Raw genomic sequence first — 22041 nt, forward strand, 5'->3', positions numbered from 1 at the left:
GTCCTTTAAATTTCTTAATTTTGTAAAATAAAATTAAAATATTAGCAATCTATTGTCTTTGAATTTCTTACCTCAATCTGTGGACAAAGCAGTAAGATAAAAATTTAAACTCTAAATCACTGACTGATGAAAAGACTAACAAGAATACATACCAGCAGATAGGAGAAGGGTTAGAAAACACCAGAAACCAAGAGCTTCTGCCTTACAGAGTACACTTGCTCTGGCTGCAGCAACAGCCCTAATGGCGTGAATTAATCACCAAGTGGACAAGGATGAGTGAACTCTGTTTCCATCTCTCTAGCATCAGATTTATGATAGGATGGGATACTCAGAATAAGGATTGGGAATAAAGGATTAGATATTAGATATTATGTATCAAATAAAGGTATGGATCCTTTGGAAGGAGGAGAAAGGAAGGCAGTTTGACTAGGGACTTCATGGCTGAGAAAACACATACATGGTAATAAGTTCACTGGATTTTCTCTTTGCTCATAAACAACAGTTGGATCTGAAAGACTAGCAACCAAGAAACATCAACAAGCACACAGACAATAACAGCAGCAGCAGCAGCAGCAACAACAGCCTAATCTTTCTCAACATAGCATTAAGCAAGGGGTAGCCTACTAATAGAAAATGTTTGATCAATTTAATCAATAACCACTTTGTTGAAGCTAACGACCCCAGAAAAAAAATTATAATTCCACCTCCACCCACATAAGCCAAGGTCAAGTAGAAAGCCTAGACTTGCAACTTTGTGGGATAGTGACAAGGCACCCCAGTACTCCCACCAGGGTGAGGTTAGAGAAAGTCAAATAGGAAGATAGGATTGTGCTGCCTGTTAGCTGACAATGAGCCCTTCTATTCTCTTGGTGTCCAGACACCACAAGGGTAACCTGGACTTGTACCATACAGGGCCTAACAAGATGCCTCTTCTCCACCTTGTTGGGTAAGTATCAGAGGAAGCCTGTCAAAGACTTGGGACTTCCACTGTTGTCCAGTGGTGATGATGCACTTTGATTGCAGTGGTTGTGGAGACCATGTAGACTCTTCCACAATGCTAGGCAATGACCAACAGTGTAAAGAAGACCCTGCTTTGGGTGTCAATGGGGTCTGAGCAGAGAACTTGGACTTCTACCTCTACCTGGTATTAGCAAGGTGGCAACGACTATTCCCTTTCCAAAGCAAAGTCAGAAAAAATCAGCTAAAACAGAAGGCTTAAAGAATATGCATAATCTTATAATATAGTAAAATATATACACTTCAGGGAAATCATACATTACACTAAGAACCAGAAAAATTCCAAACTAGAGTAAGAAAAGGCAACAGATTCCAACATAGAGATGTTGGTACAACTGGCAAAGATTTTTAAAACATCCATGATAAAAATAGTTCTTTAATGAGGAATTCAAGAACCTGCTTGAAACAAATGGAATAATAGAAAGTCTCAGCAAAGAAATACAGGATGGGGTTGAGGGTACAGCACATGCTTAGTGTATTAAAGACTCTGGGTTCAGTTCCCAATATGTATTCACGTGCGAAAGCGCGTGCGCACACACACATACACACACTCACACAACACAGCAAAGTAAAAAGCTCCTAGATGGACTTAAAAGCAAAATGGAGATGACAGAGAAAAAGCAGTTAACTGGAAGATGAAATGACAGAACTGCCCAATCTGAACAAGGGAGAAGCAATTAATTGAGAGGAAAAAAATGTAGGGCCTGAGGGATCTACAGCACCATAACAAAAGATTTAGTTTCTATGTTATCAGAGTTCAAGAAACACAGTAGAAAATACAGTTGAAAAAAGCACTCAAAGAAATAATGGCTGAAAGATTCCCACTTATGTCTAGGCATAAATATACAATTTCAAGAAGTGAAGCAAAACTGAAGCTGAAAAAACCCAAGTTAATCCACACCAAGAAAAATGCAGCTAAACTTGTGGAAAATAAAGACAAAGACAAAATCTTGAAAGCAGTCAGAGAGAAATACAATGGAAAATAATACCTATAAGGAAAAAACACTTCACACAATTAGAATGACATGATTTTCAGTTGAAACCATGGAGGCTACAATATTTTTCAAATGTGAAAAGAAAAGAATTGTCAACCCAGAATCCTACACCCAGCAAAAATATCCATCAGAAATCATAGGAAGATTCAGACCTTCTCAGAGGCAGAGTAAGAGAATTTATTACCCTATGAGAATAGCTTGAGAAGTTCTTCAAACAGACAGCAACTGATAAAAGATGACACCTTGAAAAACCAGGAAATACACATGTACTATATTAAAAAATAAAGATTTGGTCTTTGTCTCTGATTTGGTTCCTGACAGGCAGTTCCTAAAATACTTGGCATCTCCTAAAGTAATAAGGAGGATGGGTGAGCAATGGAGTTGGGTAGATAACTTCAGAACATGGTCTGGTCAGCAGAAAGATTAAGCCATGATTAGAGGTGGAACTTTTGGCACCACCTTTTGAACTGCAAGAAGAGGAGAGGAATGAGATTAAGTTCAATCACTAATGACCAATGATTTAATCTCTCATGCCTACATAATAGAAGTTCTGTGAGAACCATAAATGATGGGGTCCAAAGAGTTTCTGGGTTGATGAACATATAGAAGAGCTGGAAGGGTGTGTGTGCCTGAGGACAGTAATGAAGCCCCATGTGTGCGCGCGCACACACACACACACACACACACACACACACACGCTCTGCCATATCTTGGTTTATGTACCTCTTCTATTTGGGTGTTTCTGAGTTTAATACATAGTAAAAATAAGAATTTTCCTAGGTTATGTAAGACTTTCTAATTAATTATCATACCTAGGTAGAAATCATGGGAACACCTGAATTTGTAGTCATCTGAGCAAAAGTGTGGATAGCCTGGGTACCCTATTTGTAGCTGGTATGTGAAGTGACGAGTCATATGGAACTAAGCCTTTAAACCCGTGGAGTCTGATGACAGCTATGCATAGTCAGTGTCAGAAATGAGTTGAATTTTAGGACACTCAGTTGGTGACACATTTGGTATCAGAAAAAGAACACCACAACACAATAATCAAAACAATGGGTAAATACAATAAACTTTCCTTCTCTTGAATTTTCTAAATTATGACAATTAAAGCAAAATGATAGCACCATCTACTGTTGGGTTCTAAACCTATGTAAGGGAAATATTCAAGATTATATACAGGAGAAAGTAAAGGGAAGTAAGGGACATTAAGGTTCCTACACTACATTCAAACTGGTGAAGTGACACCATTAGTAGACTGATATATTATATATAGGTAATGTAATAACTGGCGTATCCATTTAAAAAACCACACGTAGAAATACAATAAAAACACTGTAGATGAATCAAAGTGGAATTTTAAAATGTGTTCAAACACCCCAAGAAGGCAGGAAAGATGTTGTAGTTTAGATCTTCATGTCCCTGAAAGGTCCATTTTTTATAGGCACAGCACCTGTGGTGCTGTTGGGGGAGATGTGAAGCCTTCAGAAAGTGAGGTCTAGTGGAAGCAAGTTAGGTCACTGAGGGCATATCCTTCAAGGGAATGTCAGAACCTGGCTCCTCCTTCTCCACTCTCTTACGAATCCCAGCTATGAGGTGAATAGTTTTATTACTTTGTGTTACCTGCCAAGATTGTGCTGCCTTGTCACAGGCCCAAAAACAAAGGGGACAACCAACTGCAAACTGAAACCTGTAAAACTGTGAGCCAAGATAAACCTTTTCCTTTTATAATATGATTGTCTCAGATATTTTATTATGGTAATGGAAAGTTGACTAACATGAAAAACGGGAATGAAAAACATTAAGAACAAATAGATGACAAAATGAAATGGCAGACTAGAGCCCTAACAGACCGCTCATTACATCAAATGTGAATGGTCTAAGTACATCAATTAAAAGAAGACACTTAAAAAACATGACCCGACTATAATTTGTCAGAAGAAACTCACTTGACATATAATGACAAAGGCATCTTAAAGTGAAAGGTTGGAAAAGATGTATTTATCAAAGGGAAAGCAGAATGGCTCTATTAATCTCTAATAAAGTAGACTTCAGAGCAAACAAAATTAACAAAGACATAAAGAGGGACATTTATAAAATGATAAAAATATCAACCCTCTAAGAAGACAGTAATTGAAATGCAATTTATAAAAAGCAAAGAAGGACAGAACTAAACATAGAAATAGACAAGTTCACAATTACAGTTGGAAATTTAAATACCCCTATTAATATTCAAAGAACAAGTAGAGAGAAAATCATCAAAGACCAAGAATACAACACCATCGACCAACAGGATTTAATTTAATTTAAAGACCATTCTACTCAAGTAGTCTCCTCAAGTGCTCAGAGAACATGTACTAAGACAGACCACAGCCTGACTCACAGAACAAATCCGAACAAATTTGAGAGTACTAAAACACACAGAATATGTTCTCTGTCCACAATGGAGTCAAGCCAGAAATCAGTAACAGGGAGATGACAAGAAAATCTCCAAACTCAAGAGACTAAACAACTCACATCTAAATAACACATGGGTCAAAGAGAAAGTCTCAAGATCAATGAAAAAAAAAAAAAAGATATGTGAAGTTGAATGAAAATGAAAATACATGTCAAAAATTCTGGGGCACAACTAAAACCAGGCTGAGAGGGAAATTTATAGCAATAAATATACACATTAGAAAAGAGAAAATGGTCTCAAATCAATAATCTCAAGAACTTGCAAAATAAATACAAACTGAGCATAAGGAAGGAAATAATAAAGAATAGAAACTAATGAATTAGAAAACAGAAAAATAATAAATTAATGAAGCCAAAACTAAATCTTTATAAAGATTAATAAAATTGATAAAAATCTAGCAGAAATGAAAAAAAGAAGACATGAATTACTAATATCTGGAATGAAATAGGAGTTATCACTAGATTCTGCAGGCATCAAAAATATGAAAGATACTAAAATCAACTTTATACATAAACTTAATAACTTAGATGAAGTGAACCACTTGCTCAAAAAATATAAACTACCACAACTGCCCTAATATGACACAGATCTTTTGAACAATCCTTAAAGAAAACTGACTTCATAGTTTAAAAACTAAGCCCCCACCCCAAACACAAACAAAAATCTCCAGGTCCAGAAAGTTCTATGGGAGAATTCTACCAAACTTTTCAAGAATATACATTCTAGGAAGTCAGCTTAAAACTACAAGTGCTACTTGGTTTTCTGAGGACTCAAACCATATTCCTTATATTATCTTAGGAAAATCAATGTAGGGAATGTATCCTGCATAGTCACAAAAGATGCTCTTACTAGGAAATGTTGGTCGAACTTCTGGGTTCGTCTCCCAGCAGAGCTCCATGAGGCTGATGATCTCCTTTGGGCAGTGCTCAATGATGTCTTCCACATTTGGCCTGTTCCCAGATTTTATGCATATTAAAAGTTGCTCTGCACAGATAGCATCTATAAGACAAAGAGGATCTTTGCTTAAGACTTTTGGGTCCTGCTTTCAGGCACTAAGATGACAGAACTTGGATAATAACACAAATTTGTCTCTATCTAGTAAACTTTTAGCATAGCAGCCTTGTTCTGTAGAGGTGGAATGACCTTGTGACAAGCTGACATATTCTATCATAGAGATGATCAAACAACAATTTAGTTTCTGAAGATAAAGGACAAAATTCAAAACAAAGGCTGCTTTCTGGAAAAACAAATGGATTTTATGTGTAAAGCCAATGACAGTTCCCAGATTTTAATACAAATGCAAACACAGGACAGCCCTCACCTTTAGGAAGCTCGTTTAATGACAGTGACTTAAAATATAGAGTGAAAGTTGATATAGAAGTACAAGGGGCTCTGGTAACACAATCATGACTAGAACAGAAAGTCTGGCGTTTTGCTAAGTCTAGAAAAATAAGCAGGAGTTATCCAGGTAAATGGGGAAGGAGGGCCCATTTATGGAGGATGATTCCAGGCCAGAGTAGGAGAATGAAGAGACTAGGGGTAGGGGGGTAGTTAACAAAAATCATGATGCAGCCCAGAAATTACTAGTTTGATAAAACTAGGCATACTGACAAAGGAGGGAGAGGCAAAGGTCAGATTATAAAGGGCCTCATATTCCATACTGAGGAATCTGAGCTTAATCCTAAAGGCCATGAAAAATTTTGGAAGGATTTTAAATAGGGGAATGAAATGGTTGTGTTTGCCTTTTAAGATGACTATTTTGACTGCCATGTGAATGGTGGACAGCTCAGGAGCAGTTAACAGAAAAACAAAGGGTCTGAACTAGACAGAAGCTAGTAGTGACAGAAAGAATGGATTAAAGATGTATCTTGACTTGTGTGTGTGTGTGTGTGTGTGCGCGTGCGCGCATGTGTGTATATGTGTATAAACCATACACATACCCCTCAAATTTATAGCTTTTGAGATCTTCCTGGATGTGGGAGATAAGGGGCAAGGTTGAGTCTGAGATGACTCTAAGGTAGCTGGTGACCTCCTCAACAGACAAATAGTGAAGACATTTTCTGAGTATACAAAGAGGACCCAAGCTAGAGTGAGCTAAAGGAACTTACAAACTGTGGATCTGTTTATGAGAATGTGCTTTGGAGATCCCTCTGGTGTATGTAATGGATCTAACAGGCAGGTGGACATCCAGGCAAGGGCCAGAGATAGACATTTCAGAGGCATCAGCAAAGAAACAATATTAAACCACAGAAGCTGATAATCATCCAGAAAGAATATATAGGAAAATGTCCATTAGTTTATATACTTCAACTGGAAGAATGACCATTTACATATCTGTTCTTTTGCATGAACCCCAACTTACTCATCTTTATTTTTTTTCAATAAAGTACCCACAGTAAGTACTGGAAAAAAAATTAATTCTGAATAAAGGGCAAAGTGAATGAGTATCAGTATGAAATGTATGCCAATAGTATGCTAAATCCTCACAAGCAGGAATAAGCAAGTTTTCTGTCCAGGAAGAGTCCAGAAATTTTATAGCACTTCCAAAGGTTAGATACATTATCAAGGTGCCTATTCATCTGAGATCTTGGATTCCTAAAATGGTATTACTCATTCACTGAACACAAATTTACTAAGTACCTACTGTGTTCTAGGCAGTATGTGTGTAGATGCTGAGAAAATGACAGTGACTAAATCAGATGTGGCACTAACCCTCATGGAACTCATTGTCCGGTGGGACAAACTGCCATTAAATGTACAAAAAGTTATAAATCTTAACTGATTTCCTTGAAGGCTATTATTTCACATAATCATTTAGATTAATAAGAAAATCCCACTCCTCTACAAATGTCTTACTCTCATATGGCTCCTTATTTGCAAATATTGCCCAAAGAACTATGCCAAAGCTGTACACATCTGACTTCTCTGTGGGTTTGGTATTGATGTCATTCAAGTGCTCCGGGGCCATGTAGTAGAGGGTGCCGCCATTTTTCACAGAGTTGCTGTTCACTTTCCTTTGCTCATTGTGTTTCTCTTTAGTCAGTTTGCTCCACGTCTTAAAGGAAGCAACACCGAGGTCAGCTATCTGCAAAAGATCAAACCAACACAATCACTGTGTGAAGTCTATAAGCAACCCAGATTTGGCTTTCAACTGGGGATTTATCTAACAGATGTGAGGAACAGAAATGGTTACATTGGGCAGGTTTAAAATAGCTTCTGAACACATTCAAAGAAATGTGTTTCCTCACTGACATGCAAAATCTTCTCCAAGAAATGTTCACATGAAATTCTGTATCTTGATTCTTATGCAATAAAAGGGCAGGGGAAAGCAGAAGCATTCCTGACATGACAGTAACAAATTGGGTTCATTTTGCATGTTTTTTCAGTTATTTCTAGGGCTGGGTGGAAAAACATTACTTTCTTCTCAGCAGATTTACGTAGCTGACAGAGAATGGGTACTACACCTTCTATCTCCCCAAATGGTGTCCAGAGGCCCATTGGATGCAAGTTTCCATGGATCAAGACACACTGAGCGTAAAGACTGTGATCTTGTTGGGTATCGGAACCTAAGAAAAAATGATATGGGAAGGAGGAGGAGGAAAAAAAAAAACAAGAAGAAAAGCAGAGAAAAATACCAAGGTCAGACACAGAGCAAAGAAGGAAGTGGCAAGCCAAAAACGACAGAATAAACTGGCAAAAGTGACAGTTCCATTTTTGTCTCTAGGAATCCAAGCAAGCATTTGGGGATGAACGACGACAAGTGATTATCTAAAAGTCGAAGATTTTAACCCAGAATATAAGAGAAAGGCTATTAATTTAAAGAAAGAATTTAAAGATATGAGAATAAAAATCTGTCCAAGACTTGAACAAAGGGTTAGAACAGAATCTTGTAGGCCAGTCCTGAGTTCTTCCCCTAACGCTGCTTCCCCTTTCAGGTTCTTTGTTTTGTTTTGGTGTGGTTCTGGGAATTGAACCCAGGGCCTTGCACATGATAGGAAACTCTCTACCACTGAGCTACAACCTCAGCCCTTCTTCCAGGTACTTGCACCTGGATTCCAGCTGCCCAAACCAATTCGATGTGTTGCTCCCGTAGTTAAATCTTGCCTGTGAGTGAACAAAAGAAGGTTCCCTTTCTCTGTTCCCTTTACTACAATGAAAAGAATATTTTCAAAAGGAAATAGATACTTTTAAATCAGCTGTTTTTCAAAAGAGAAGTTTTTGCTGCCCAAACGGTTGATTTGCTGCAGATCTGACTCTTAGCCATATCGAAGTTCTAAGGATTTTCCACATGCACCCCTCTGGATTCCCCTGCATTTCCAGAAAGGAATCTCAACATAGATTCCCTGGAAAAATGATGAGGCAGATGGCCCATTCTAGAGTGAAGGGGGCAACTCTTGAATGTTGTATCTCAAAACCTAACAGAGGAAAGAAAACCCAAAACCTAGGAAAGTGTTTTTCTAGCCTACTTCAATCAATTGCACTACTCCCAAAATGACATTAGTCACATCCTTACACTTATCTCCCAACCCCATCAAATCTGCATCCGTCCTTTCAATCCCTGGTAAAGCCATATGACAGCACCATCGCCAATTATATGTTGAGCCAGGTCTTCCTTTATCAGCAGCAAAATGGCCATTTGGGCATCAAAATTTTCTGCTTTGAAATTTAGCTTATTTTATTTTTTACTTTCATCTTAATTTTTTTTTCTTTCTTTTCTTTTTTTGGCAGTGCTTGAACCGATTGAACGCAGGACCTTGTGCATGCAAGGCAAGCACTCTACCAACTGAGCTATATCCCCAGCCCCTCACCTTAATTTTTGTAAAATCAATTTTCTTTTTCCATCTGTAAAAATGGATTTTCAGTGGAAAATTATAACTGAAATTACTCAACCAAAATTACCAAACCTTCTAGAAGCCTATAGCTTATAGTTTACCTTAATGTGAAAATTATCATCAACAAGGATATTTTCGGGCTTCAGGTCCTTGTGTATGACACCTTCTCCATGTAAGTAACACATTCCTTCAATGGTCTCCACAATTATCCTTCCTTTGACAGAGAGCGGGATACTGATCTAAAACAAGCAATAGTAAGTCTATGAAATGGCAAGGTAATCAAACCAACCAGAGCCACTATTCCACTGAAGAGTGGTGGCACTAAATCTGAGAACTGAGTCACCAGGTTTCCTCTCTCCAGATGCTCTGCAGTACTACCATCATGGTGACACAAGTTCCCCTTCAAGAAAGATTCCATTCCAGGGGAGAAAAGATACTGATGTCATATTTTGTCAGTGTAAAAGCAAAAATTCAATGTCAATCTTGTAGCATACAAAAATATTATAAGATTAAATTATTTGTGAACAAAATCACATTATTGTTATTATTTATGATTGTATTTTCAGTACATAGAATGGCACCTAGATCATTTGAATGAATAACATATGTACAAACATTTTCTATGGCATACACCTGTAATGTGATACTGTTATCTGCACTGACTACATGAAAAATGCCAAGGAAATGTGCATGTGAAATAATGTTAAGAGGAAAAGAAAAGAATATAAGGAAATATGTTCACACTGATTACAACCATGTAAAAATCTGTGAAATATGTATTGTTTCTAAAACTATGCTGAAGTGAATTAATATGTATTTATTGAATTGGTATCAGACCCTTTAGGTGTTTGTAGAATCTCAGGTCACTCTTACTTAAAGTTATATTCTAGTTACATCAACATCATGTTTGTATAAACAATTCTAGTTTCATTTTAGTAGCTGAATTTTAATTTTGCTAAACACTGAAAATCTAGGTACACTGGTTGTTGGTTAACAGGAAAAACATTTAAATGACAGAATTAGATTTCCATGTCTACCCGTCAAACCATATTTATCATATAATGTAGCTGAACTACAGCATCTTTAGTTGGGTCACCATCACATAAAAGCAGATGAGATCCATTCCCTTCTTCTTTGGTACAATTTTGGGTTTAGAAAAAAAAAAATCAAGCAAGTAAAGTTGCTTTCCTGCCCACCCCTCTCCTGCTCCTCTCTTGGATCCTCCTAACTTTCTTCCTGAGCTCTGACTGGTGCACTTTATCATCGCATGATCCTAAAGAATGCCTCCTGTGACAAATGACTTATCTCCCAATCAAAGTGCCTACTTCTTTCAAGCAGTCCACCTTACCTCGTTTGGAGAAGGACAGCAGTCTGGTCAAAGGACAATACAACGTGTATAAGTGACATCTTTTATCCTCTCACAGATGTTTGTATTTTTGAGAGAGGCCTATTGATTGGCAGTTATGGAGTAGAGGTAGAAGGTAGAAAAGGGGGAATATTTGCTATAAAGGCAGCCAGATCCTGCTATTCTTCACATGTGATGTATACTCTGGCCACATTGGGTGTTGCTGTTCTGCAGATCGGGCATCCTTTTCCTTTGCACCTGCCTTCTCTCTGCCTGGAACACTTACTCCCTAATTGTCTGCTTCAAACCTTCTATTTGTCCTTCAGATTGGAAGCCTCTCTTATCTATCCCAGGTGGGGTGGGGGCTTCTCCTCTGCTTCACTACAGACTATCGGTGTTTATTAAAACACCACCACTTATTCACCTGCCTTCTTTTACTTGCTGGAATCATATTTGCTCTGCATTACTCAGGAGCTAGCCCAAGAGCTTGATCTTAGTAGTTACATAAACTTTCAAAAACATTTTAGAATTATTTGATTTTGGTAATAAACAAGTTTTATTTTCCTGTTTTAAATCTTATCCAATGTTGTTGTGGCTTGTGTTCTGTTTTTAACCTATAATAATAAAAGCTTCTTAAATAGTATCAAAGTGCAATTGCTAATATTCCATCTTCTCTTACCATCACAAGAGTGTATATGCTTTCACTGATCAACCCATACTTGTTATCTCTCACACAAATACCCCACATCAGACCATGTGCTTCTGAAGACAGGCCTCTCTCTGCAGTGTGAGCCATGGAAAGGCTGGCAGGTCTGGTAAAAAGTCAACTGCAGCAGCAAGACACAGAGGGGACCTTTCAAGTGGTGACACAGAGGTCTATAGGTGGCTTGAGAAAAGGAAAGACAACCTTCTGTGTGGGGAATGGCAAGGAGGTGGTACTGAGGGACTGACTTAAGATAATCCAAACTACGAGGCAATTCACCAAGATACTATTTTATACCAGAGAGCCATAAATGAACTCCCCACTTCTAGCCATAGAGCCAGCACCCAGTGCACTACAAAATGTTCTCTACCTGGGCCTTGAGCACCTGCATCAGGTTTCCCTTCTCCATGTACTCCATCACCAGGGAATAGTCCCCTTCTTCTATGATGATGCCCAGGAGCTTCACCACCCGACTGTGCTTCAGTTTGTGCATTATCTTCCCCTCCTCAAGGAGCGACTCATTGTACCTGTGGGCGGAAAAGATGCCATGCTGAGCGGGGCACATCTGGCCCCTTCTCCCTCAGCACCTGGGAATGTATGCATTTCTGCACCTGTAATGTGTCACATTGGGAACCATACTGATCTCTTTCAGATACAGACCATGAGCCTTACAAAGCAGAGAGGCTTCTCTTTCGTCTCTGCACCCTTCCTTCCCAGTAACTGGCAGTGGGTATTCAAGACATGTAAATCAATAAACAAAAAGTACACCAACAGCAGCAACATGGCCAGATGAAGACTATTCTGGACAGTCCAATAAAAGAAGGCCTCTCTTACATAATTACTTTAAAAAGAAGAGACAGGTTAAAAAAACAAAACACTCCACTGATTGCTTTAAAAAAAGGCTTCTTGGACCTTTTTATAAATGGTCTTTTTTTTTTTTAATATTGAGGGCTGGTCCTTACCCCAAACATGAAGCAAACAAGTAAGTCTACTTTCATTGATTCCTCTGGATCTAGAATGAGCCTCAAAGGCTTCTGTATTGAAACCTTGCCCCAGCTGGTGGTGCTACTGAAAGTAGCCTAGTTGGAAAAGGTAATTTACTGGGGGCTTGCCTCTGAAAGGTGTATTTTATCCCTGAGGCCCTTCCCATCCACCCTGCTTCCTCAGCTGCCATGAGGCCAGTAGCATCCTCCACCACATGCTCCCACTGCCATGGTCAGCTGACCTTGGACTGAGCCCTCTAAAACCAAAATAAATCTTTCCTCCTTTAAGTTGGGAGGAAACTTTCTCCTTTTCCTCCTTTAAGTTTCCTTTTCTTTTTAAGTTGGGGTATTTTGCCACAGCTAAAGAAAGCTGACTAAACACTCACATATCCATTGCCTCCCTCATGTCCTTCTATTTTTTTAAATTTTTTCCCCTGCACTTCTCTTCCATTATGTCTTAGTTTTCACTAACTAGCCTCAGAAACATCACTAGAGATAATGATAATAGTAAGAGTAACCATTACCCTGAAATAGAGCTGGTGTATCAAGACTCACGTCAGGTTCTGACTCATCCTGAAACCTGTACTGTCCTTGATAGCCACTTTCTGTGGTCAGCAGGGAGTGTGACCCACCCACCTCTGCTCCCAACTCACTCAGTGCACTTGGGCCCCGTGTACACCTTTTTCAGGATCACTAATCCATGGGTTCTGTGAAAGCACAAGGACACCTTCCCAAAGCCTCCGCTGTCTAGATCTTCTTTCTTCAGGAGGTCACTGGAGTTCATCTTAATGTCATCCAAGGACATGTCTGGTTGCCTTCTGAGTACTCAGAATGTGCCCAAATAAATTACTTTGTTTATTTCTCAGTGCTAGACCCTACAAAGAAAAGAGAGAGAATATCTCAGGGCAAAAAGATCATGATTCAAAAAGTCACATGCTTGGTGGACCTTTTATTTATTTATTTATTTTTTTGAGGATAGACATAATCTCTAAAATGAGTTGTTTTTCAAAGAATCAAAGAAGACTGTAAGTTTTATTCCCTCAGCAATATGGAGCATTAGAAAAAATATTTAAAACCTTCCTGCTACAAAGGACCTCTATATATTGAATAATAGGTGTCAAATATCTACTCCAGTGATAGCTGAGCTCAGTGGAAAGGAAAAAGAATTTCAGGAACAGAAAACAAACTGGGCATAGGATGAGGGGCACTGCACACATGGAGACCCTGCAGGGCACTGCCAACCTTGCTAACCAGACAGTGGGTTTAAACCCTACCAGGGACAGGAGCTGAGATGGGGGCATGCAAGAAAAGAGGACTGGAATGAAGAACCACCTTAAAATGATTCTCCAAAGTCTGCTACTCCTAAATGGAACAACAGGCTAGGAGGAAAAAAAAAAAAAAAAGCAGCCCATTAGCCAACGAATACAGAGTCCAGGACTAGGCATGAGGTATTAAAAAAAAAAAAAAAGTCTCTGTGCAAATTCATAACCTTGGGCCTGTCTCCAAATTTGGCTTCAAATTTAGAGGATCCTGACCACCTTCTTCAGGCTTTTATCTCCCAAACTAAAAACTTTTATGTAGAAAGTGGCCACAGGCTAATAGACAGCTGAAATCAACAACACCCTCACAATCAGGCCAGATAGGACCCCCACAAAACAAAAAAAGCACTTAATTTAATAGGAGCTCCCAATCCAAAATTATAAACCACAAAAGAAAAATTTCATTATGAGCCAGGTCCAACAAATAAATAGCAGTATGAGGCACCAAATAAACTAAGAATTTCAGACAACTAATTAAAAAACAAACAGGTATAAAGCAATTATGAGCTGAAGTAAGAATTACAAGACTATACAAAGAATAATGCACTTGGGATAGGAAGATGTGAAAAAAAAAAAAGGATTTAGAGAATGTGGCTGTCTGCATCAGATCTCAAAGTGGAACTATTTGCTTCAATCTTCTTCCTTTTTCTTCTACTCCTTCATACTCACTGATTTTCCCCAAAGTGAAACGAAGAATAATATCTCACAGTGAGTCACCATAAACACCAATATATGCCTACCAGAACATCCAAAATTAAAAATATCAACAGTACCAAATACTGATAAAGATGTGACACAACTGGAATTTTCATAAACTGATAGGAGTATAAATTGGTACAAACACTTTAGAAAAAGGTCTGATAGCTTCTTATAAAATTAAACATACATATATATACTATAGCCCAGCAATTCCATGCCCAAGAGAAAATAAAATATTTGTCCAAAAGGACTTGTGCAATGTTCAGAGTAGCATTATTCATGATAGCCTCAAAGTGGAAAATGCTTTCCAAGAGGACTGTGGTGCTAGGAGCCACAACCAAATAATATGATGCATGGCACTTTTGGTTGTAAGGTGACGCCAGCTAGCCATTGAGATGATATGATTATGTTAAGATTTACATTCATATGGAAATTGGACTCCTGCTGTTCACCTTGGCCTGCTACGGGACTCATGTTACGGGACTCCTGGAGGGTTCCCATTGGTTGGGGAAGGATAGTAGGAGGGAATTCCGGGGGAGGTCCGGGGCCCCGGTTCCGGTAGATGCGACCGCGTGGGTGGACCGGTTTGCTTGCCGGACGCGTACGGGGTATTGGCGGCATTTTCAAAAATAAAGTTTTGTTCCTGCTTGAGTGGCTCGTGATTCTGTGCCCAGCCAGACTGCGGCAATTGGTGGCCCAGACGGGGAACGCCTGAAGCTTAGAGGTGAGTAAAATTGCTCGCCCCTGAGGGAAGGCGACAGAATGGGTGACCATTTCAAAAAACAATGTGTTCTTGTTTTGATTTATTTTGTTTTTTATTTCAAGCTCCCTAGCCCTAGAATTTTCTCAGGTGAACTGGGAAAAATGGTTGGCTCAAGGTTTGAAGTTATTCGGCCCTGAGAAAGAGAAAATTGATACAACCATTCTCTGCTCCATTTTTGTTTCATTCTGTTTCGGCTTTGTTTTATCCTATCTTATTGGGTTGCGTTACCTTTATAGTAGATTAGAATCTAGTAAAAAACAAACCGAAAGACTGTTAAGTAAATTGTTAGAGGTCCAGACTATGGTAGAAAACATGTTAGGTCAAGCAAAAGAGAAGGTCTCTCAAGCTAGTCAGACAGAGGAAGATTTGAAGAAAGCAAGCTTAGAAGAAAAACAGCCATCAGGTGGGGAGGCTGCTACTAACTCCGTTCTATCACCAGAGGGCGTAATTCAACCAACAGCTCCATCTACAGCTGAGTGGCTCTCAACTCCCGTAGTTGATGGACGGAATCCTGAGGCAGGACCCCAAAGATTAGCATGCCCTGTACTTGAGCAGGCAGAAGGGCAACGAGTTCACCGTGCTTTAGATTTCAAAACAGTAAAGCAATTAAAGGAGGCTGTAACAACCTATGGTCCGCAAGCACCCTTTACCATAAGTATGGTCGAATCTATTACCAACTTGGACATGACACCAGCAGATTGGGCTAACATGTGTCGATCTGTGCTAAATGGAGGACAATATTTGTTATGGAAGGTTGCCAATGAGGAATTTTGCATGGAGACAGCTAGGCGAAATGCAGCAGCCAGTTACCCTCAAAGAAATCTAGAGATGTTATTAGGAAAGGGACCTTATGAGGGTCAAAGACAGCAAACTGAATATGACCCTGGCGTATACGCACAAATTGCTGTAGATGCAGTTAGGGCAGGGAAAACTTTACAGGGGCATGGAGATTTACAAGGTCAATTATCTAAGGTAATACAAGGAACTAATGAACCTTACGCTGAATTTGTAGATAGGCTTATTCAGACAGCTTCTAGAATATTTGGAAATACAGAAGAGGCAATGCCATTTATAAAACAACTGGCTTATGACCAAGCAAATCGTTGCTGCAGAGAGGTCATTAGACCATGGAGACATGAAGATTTAAACACATATATTAAATTATGTAGAGACATTAATGAACAAGGGCAAGTCTTGGCAGCTGCAGTACAACAGGCTTTAGATGCTAGGTCAAAAACATGCTATAATTATAATCAAAAAGGACATTTTAAAAGGAGTTGCCCCATAGGAGGAGGGTTTAACAAAGCTAGGTATCAAAGGAATAGAATACCGGGTATTTGCCCACGATGCCATAGAGGGAGACATTGGGCTAATGAATGCCATTCTCAAACCACCATAGAGGGTATTCCGTTATCAAAAAATGGACAAGGACCAAGTGTTTACCAACGACATCGTGGATAAAGGTATCAGGCTCCATTGCCAAAAAACGGACTAGAGGGCCCCAAACCACAAATATACGGGGCAATGGAGGAACCCAGCAGCACCATCAAGGTAGTGCCCAGGACACATTATCAATTAAATCCCTCATCAGACAAACTAGAGGGAGCGCAGGGCTGGACATCTGCGCCTCTGCCAGAGCAGTACTAACTCCAGAGATGGGAGTTCAAATCATTCCCACAGGAGTAAAAGGACCTCTTCCCCAGGGAACAGTAGGCTTATTATTGGGACGCAGTTCTTCTACACTAAAAGGACTTATGATAAGTCCTGGGGTAATTGATCCCGATTATGAGGGTGAAATAAAAATTATAGCTAGTTCTCCAAGAGGTATATCAGTAATTTCACCAGGAGATAGAATAACACAGTTATTAATAATACCCAGCCTGCATGATAAATTTTCCAGTTGTAATGTAGAAAGAGGTTCCAAGGGATTAGGCTCCACAGGTGTAGATTGGGCTATGCTGTCTTTAAATTTAGATTCTCGCCCAATGCTAAAATTAAATATTCAAGGACATGACTTTAATGGGCTGCTGGACACAGGTGCTGACCTCAGCATCATATCTCGTCAAGAATGGCCAAAACATTGGCCATTACAACAAGCCACTCAAACGCTTCGAGGCCTAGGAGTGGCAACAAATCCCCATAGAAGTGCTATGGTATTAGATTGGAGGGATCCTGAAGGATGTGAAGGAACTATACAGCCCTATGTATTGGATCATATTCCCGTAAATTTATGGGGACGAGATGTCCTAGATCAATTAGGATTGACATTAACAAATAACATCAATGCTAATGCACCCACTACTAGGGCTAGACAAGGCTTTAGGAAAGAAAAAAGATTAAGAGAACAAGAACAAGGTATGACAGCACCAATTCAAATAGATCAAGAAATAAATAGACATGGATTGGGTTTTCAGAAAGGGCCACTGAGACAATCAAAATTACTTGGAAATCAGAAAGACCAGTGTGGGTTCCTCAGTGGCCCCTGACTAAAGAAAAGATACAAGTAACCCATGACCTGGTCAAACAACAATTAGCGGAAGGACATATACAACCTTCCGTATCTCCCCATAATACTCCCATTTTTGTCATTAAAAAGAAATCTGGTAAATGGAGATTATTACAAGATTTAAGAGCCATTAATAATGAGATGGTTATTATGGGACCTGCTCAATCAGGGATTCCCCAATTGTCTGCTTTACCAAAAACCTGGTATGTTTTAGCTATTGATATTAAAGATTGTTTCTTTTCAATTCCAATTTATCCCGAGGATAGTCCACATTTTGCATTTACTATCCCTGCACTGAATCATGAAGGTCCTGATCAGAGATATGAATGGAAAGTACTCCCTCAAGGGATGGCTAACAGCCCAATTATGTGTCAAATTTATGTTAATAAAGCAATCCAGCCCCTTAGAAATCAAAATCCTGAACTACAAATATTTCACTATATGGATGATGTGTTATTGGCACATAAAGATAAAAACACATTGCTAGAATGTTATGCCACACTTACAAACTTATTGAAAAATTATAATCTGGAGATAGCAATAGATAAAGTACAATTAAATCTTCCAATTAATTATTTAGGAGTTCTATTATCCTCAACCATGGTCCGTCCACCAAAAATTCAAATACGAGTAGATCAACTCAAATCACTTAATGACTTTCAAAAGTTATTGGGAGACATAAATTGGATAAGGCCTTATCTAGGCATACCAACAGGAGAGTTGGGACCTTTATTTGATATCCTAAAAGGTCCATCAGATCCAAATTCACCCCGCATGTTAACGCCTAAAGCAAGAAAAGCATTAAAAATCATTGAAACATATATGGAAAATATGCATTTGGATAGAATTGATATAACTTTGCCTTTATTATTTATTGTACTACCAACAAAAAATATTCCTACAGGAGTATTTTGGCAAGAAGGTCCATTACTGTGGATACATTTATCTTATTCTCCTAACACTATTCTTACTAGATATCCTGAGGCTGTAGGACAATTAATACTCAAAGGAATAAAAGCAGCAAAGGGAGTGTTTGGGATTTCTCCCAATAAAATTATTACTCCATATACTATGGATCAAATTGATGAGTTAGCTAATGAGTTAAATACTTGGGCAATAATCATGTGTAAATTTAGTGTTTCATTTGATAATCACTTGCCATTGAATCCTTTGTTGTCTTTTTGGTCTAAGCATCCTGTAGTTTTTCCAAAAATGACAAGAAAAATCCCTATCATGAATGCTCCAAATATATTCACTGATGGGTCAAACAATAGTACAGCAGCAGTAGTTACTCCTGATCAAACTTTTACATTTTTAGTACCCAAACAATCAGCTCAAAAGGTAGAGCTTAATGCAGTATTACAAGCTTTTATCATGTTTAAAGATTCTGTATTTAATTTATTTTCTGATAGTCAGTATATAGTTAATGCTATAGTATCCCTTGAAGATGCTGGTAGGATTTCACCTTCTTCTACTGTTTTCTCTTTGTTTTCCGCTATACAAAGTCTAATCTGGGACAGAAAAGATCCATTCTTTATAGGACATATCAGGGCACATACAGGATTGCCTGGAGCCCTTAGCTTGGGCAATGAACTAGCAGATAAATCTATACATGACATACATATTTTCTCCACAATAGAAGAAGCTATAAATTTTCATAAAAGGTTCCATGTCAATGCTAATACTTTACAAAAGTGTTTTAAAATAACTAAAGAACAAGCCAGACATATAATAAAACAATGTCAAAATTGTGTGACATTTTTACCACAAGTTAATCTTGGAGTCAATCCTAGAGGACTGATACCTAACCATATTTGGCAGATGGACGTCACACACTTGCCAGAATTTGGAAAATTAAAATATTTGCACGTTACAGTTGATACTTCTTCCGGATTTTTGATGGGCTCCCTTCATGCCGGAGAAATAACTAAAGATGTTATAGCTCATTGCTTACAAAATTTTGCCACTGTGGGCGTTCCAAAACAGTTAAAAACGGATAATGGTCCTGGTTATACTTCCACCTCTTTTAAACAATTTTGCTCATCATTTGGCATTACTCACATAACAGGAATTCCATACAATCCACAAGGACAAGGCATAGTTGAAAGAGCTCATCAAACTATTAAAATGTACTTATTAAAACAAAAGGAGGGAATTGGAAAGGGGTATATATCCCCCAAAGATAAACTTAAAATAACCCTTTTTACTCTAAACTTTTTAAATTTGGATTCATCAGGGCTTAGTGCTGCGGAAAGACATTTGTATCCAAAAAATGTACATAAGCCTAAGGTACTTTGGAAAGATATTCTAACAAGACAATGGAAAGGTCCTGATCCAGTGATAGTCTGGAGTCGGGGCTCTGTCTGTGTGTTTCCACAGGGAGAACAGCAGCCGATTTGGATTCCAGAGAGGTTAACCAAAACAATTTCTACAGACCAAAAAGAAGATGATTTGACTCAAATCCATAACAGCTGATATCCAGAACTCCAGCTTGGCTATTCTTACATCTGCGACAGTGATCAACCAGGGTGCTTTTTTCAATATCTATTTTATTATTGCTTTTTCCCACATCAAAAAGTTCCATTTTATTTTTGAGCTGATACAGACATAAATTAATGTTTTTCTGATCAGTTTTATTTTTTGACTATGGAGTTTTTAAACATTGCAATGGAGATTTCACCTAGGTAAATCTACAAGGCCTTTACTATTGTCTTATGTGTTGTATGTTACGTATGCACATTTCTGTTTTGTGTTGTATGTATGTATGTGCGTATGTCCATATATCATATATGAGGAGCACTCATAAAAATATGGATCCAAATTTTTTTTATTATTCATGTGATTTTAATGGTTTAATTTAATTTGGGTAAACAGCTGTTGAAGACTGTTTTAATATGTGTACAAGTAAGCAGGTTAACAGATATGTTTGTTTACTTTCACCTTTCCTTTTCATTATATTTAATAATTCTGTTCAGGATAATGTAAATTGTTCTAAAAATTGTTTTCTTAATACCTGTTGAAATGTTACATTTTTTTCTTTTCTTAACATCATTGTCAATCCCTATTTTCATCCCAGTGCCGGTGAAGACAAAAGATGAAACCAAACTACAACTTCTTCAATAATTATCACAACAAACTGTATAAACTGATGCATCAATGAATAATAACTCAACAAGTAATGCTCAATCACTGAGTCGATTTATTTTGGGAGGAAATGGACATATTGATAGATTCCTCCACTTTGAACTGCTTACAAAACTTGCCTGGACTATGTATCACTTGTATGCATTGTGCTCTATTTGTTGATACAGCGAATTATGGTAGTGCTAGCGTATCTTAGCTGATGTGTCACCAGTGTTACAACTTTTCCTAAGGAGCCGTCAATTGACTTGATGTCGTGGCATTTCTGTATCCTCCTCCCTTCTACTAGTGATGGTCTAAATTTGGGGGCCAACAGAGGTGAGGCAAAGAACCTCATCCCCCCACTGGTGCATAGGCCTATCCACAGGTATGGCTATATACTGGACCAGTAGTCAGTGACGGGTATGATTCAGTTGCAGTGGTATCAACCTAAGACAGGAGGCTGACGCCTAGAGGTCAGTTTTCCAATGACGGGTAAGAACCATATGTTGAATTGGACATACCTAACAGGCACGGTCCCTAGCCACATTGCCTGTTGCTTAATTAAACAGAAGGGGGCAGATGCTAGGAGCCACAACCAAATAATATGATGCATGGCACTTTTGGTTGTAAGGTGACGCCAGCTAGCCATTGAGATGATATGATTATGTTAAGATTTACATTCATATGGAAATTGGACTCCTGCTGTTCACCTTGGCCTGCTATGGGACTCATGTTACGGGACTCCTGGAGGGTTCCCATTGGTTGGGGAAGGATAGTAGGAGGGAATTCCGGGGGAGGTCCAGGGCCCCAGTTCCAGTAGATGCGACCGCGTGGGTGGACCGGTTTGCTTGCCGGACGTGTACGGGGTATTGGCGGCATTTTCAAAAATAAAGTTTTGTTCCTGCTTGAGTGGCTTGTGATTCTGTGCCCAGCCAGACTGCGGCACTGTGGTAAACCATCCATGCTATATGCACACAAAGTATGATTACTCACCAATAAAAAGGAGTTGAACTACTAATACAAAAAACAGCATAGAAATGGAAAAAAAACCCAATGCTGAATGAAGGATGATTATAAAGTATATGTACTTTATAATTCCTTTTAATGAAGTTCTAGAATAGTCAAAACTAATCTATGTAGAAAAAGTATTTTGGTTGCCCAGAGAGAGGTGAGGAGCGAGTGGGATGGGGCATGTAGGAGCTTTCTGGGGTGATGGTAATCTATTATATCAAAGGGTTATGTATGCACACACATATGCCTTTGCCAACACTCAGCAAATGTACAGTAGGTCCCCCATA

At 38.7% G+C, this 22041-nt stretch overlaps 1 protein-coding gene across 1 annotated transcript in view; it reads right to left on the reverse strand.

Annotated features, from left to right (window-relative positions):
* Positions 1 to 22041, reverse strand: part of RIPK1 (receptor interacting serine/threonine kinase 1) — a 41430-nt gene that overhangs the window by 13592 nt on the left and 5797 nt on the right. Inside the window, exons 2-6 of the mRNA XM_081294404.1 lie at positions 12987 to 13208; positions 11721 to 11877; positions 9404 to 9541; positions 7327 to 7555; positions 5320 to 5469 (exon numbers count right to left, since the gene is read on the reverse strand). Of these exons, the coding sequence (XP_081150530.1) occupies positions 5320 to 5469; positions 7327 to 7555; positions 9404 to 9541; positions 11721 to 11877; positions 12987 to 13138 (826 nt within the window). The 5' untranslated portion in view covers positions 13139 to 13208. The remainder of the gene's footprint in view (positions 1 to 5319; positions 5470 to 7326; positions 7556 to 9403; positions 9542 to 11720; positions 11878 to 12986; positions 13209 to 22041) is intronic.

The sequence above is a fragment of the Spermophilus citellus genome (assembly GCF_964194105.1).
Source record: "Spermophilus citellus genome assembly, chromosome: 5".
Classification (NCBI taxonomy): domain Eukaryota; kingdom Metazoa; phylum Chordata; class Mammalia; order Rodentia; family Sciuridae; genus Spermophilus; species Spermophilus citellus.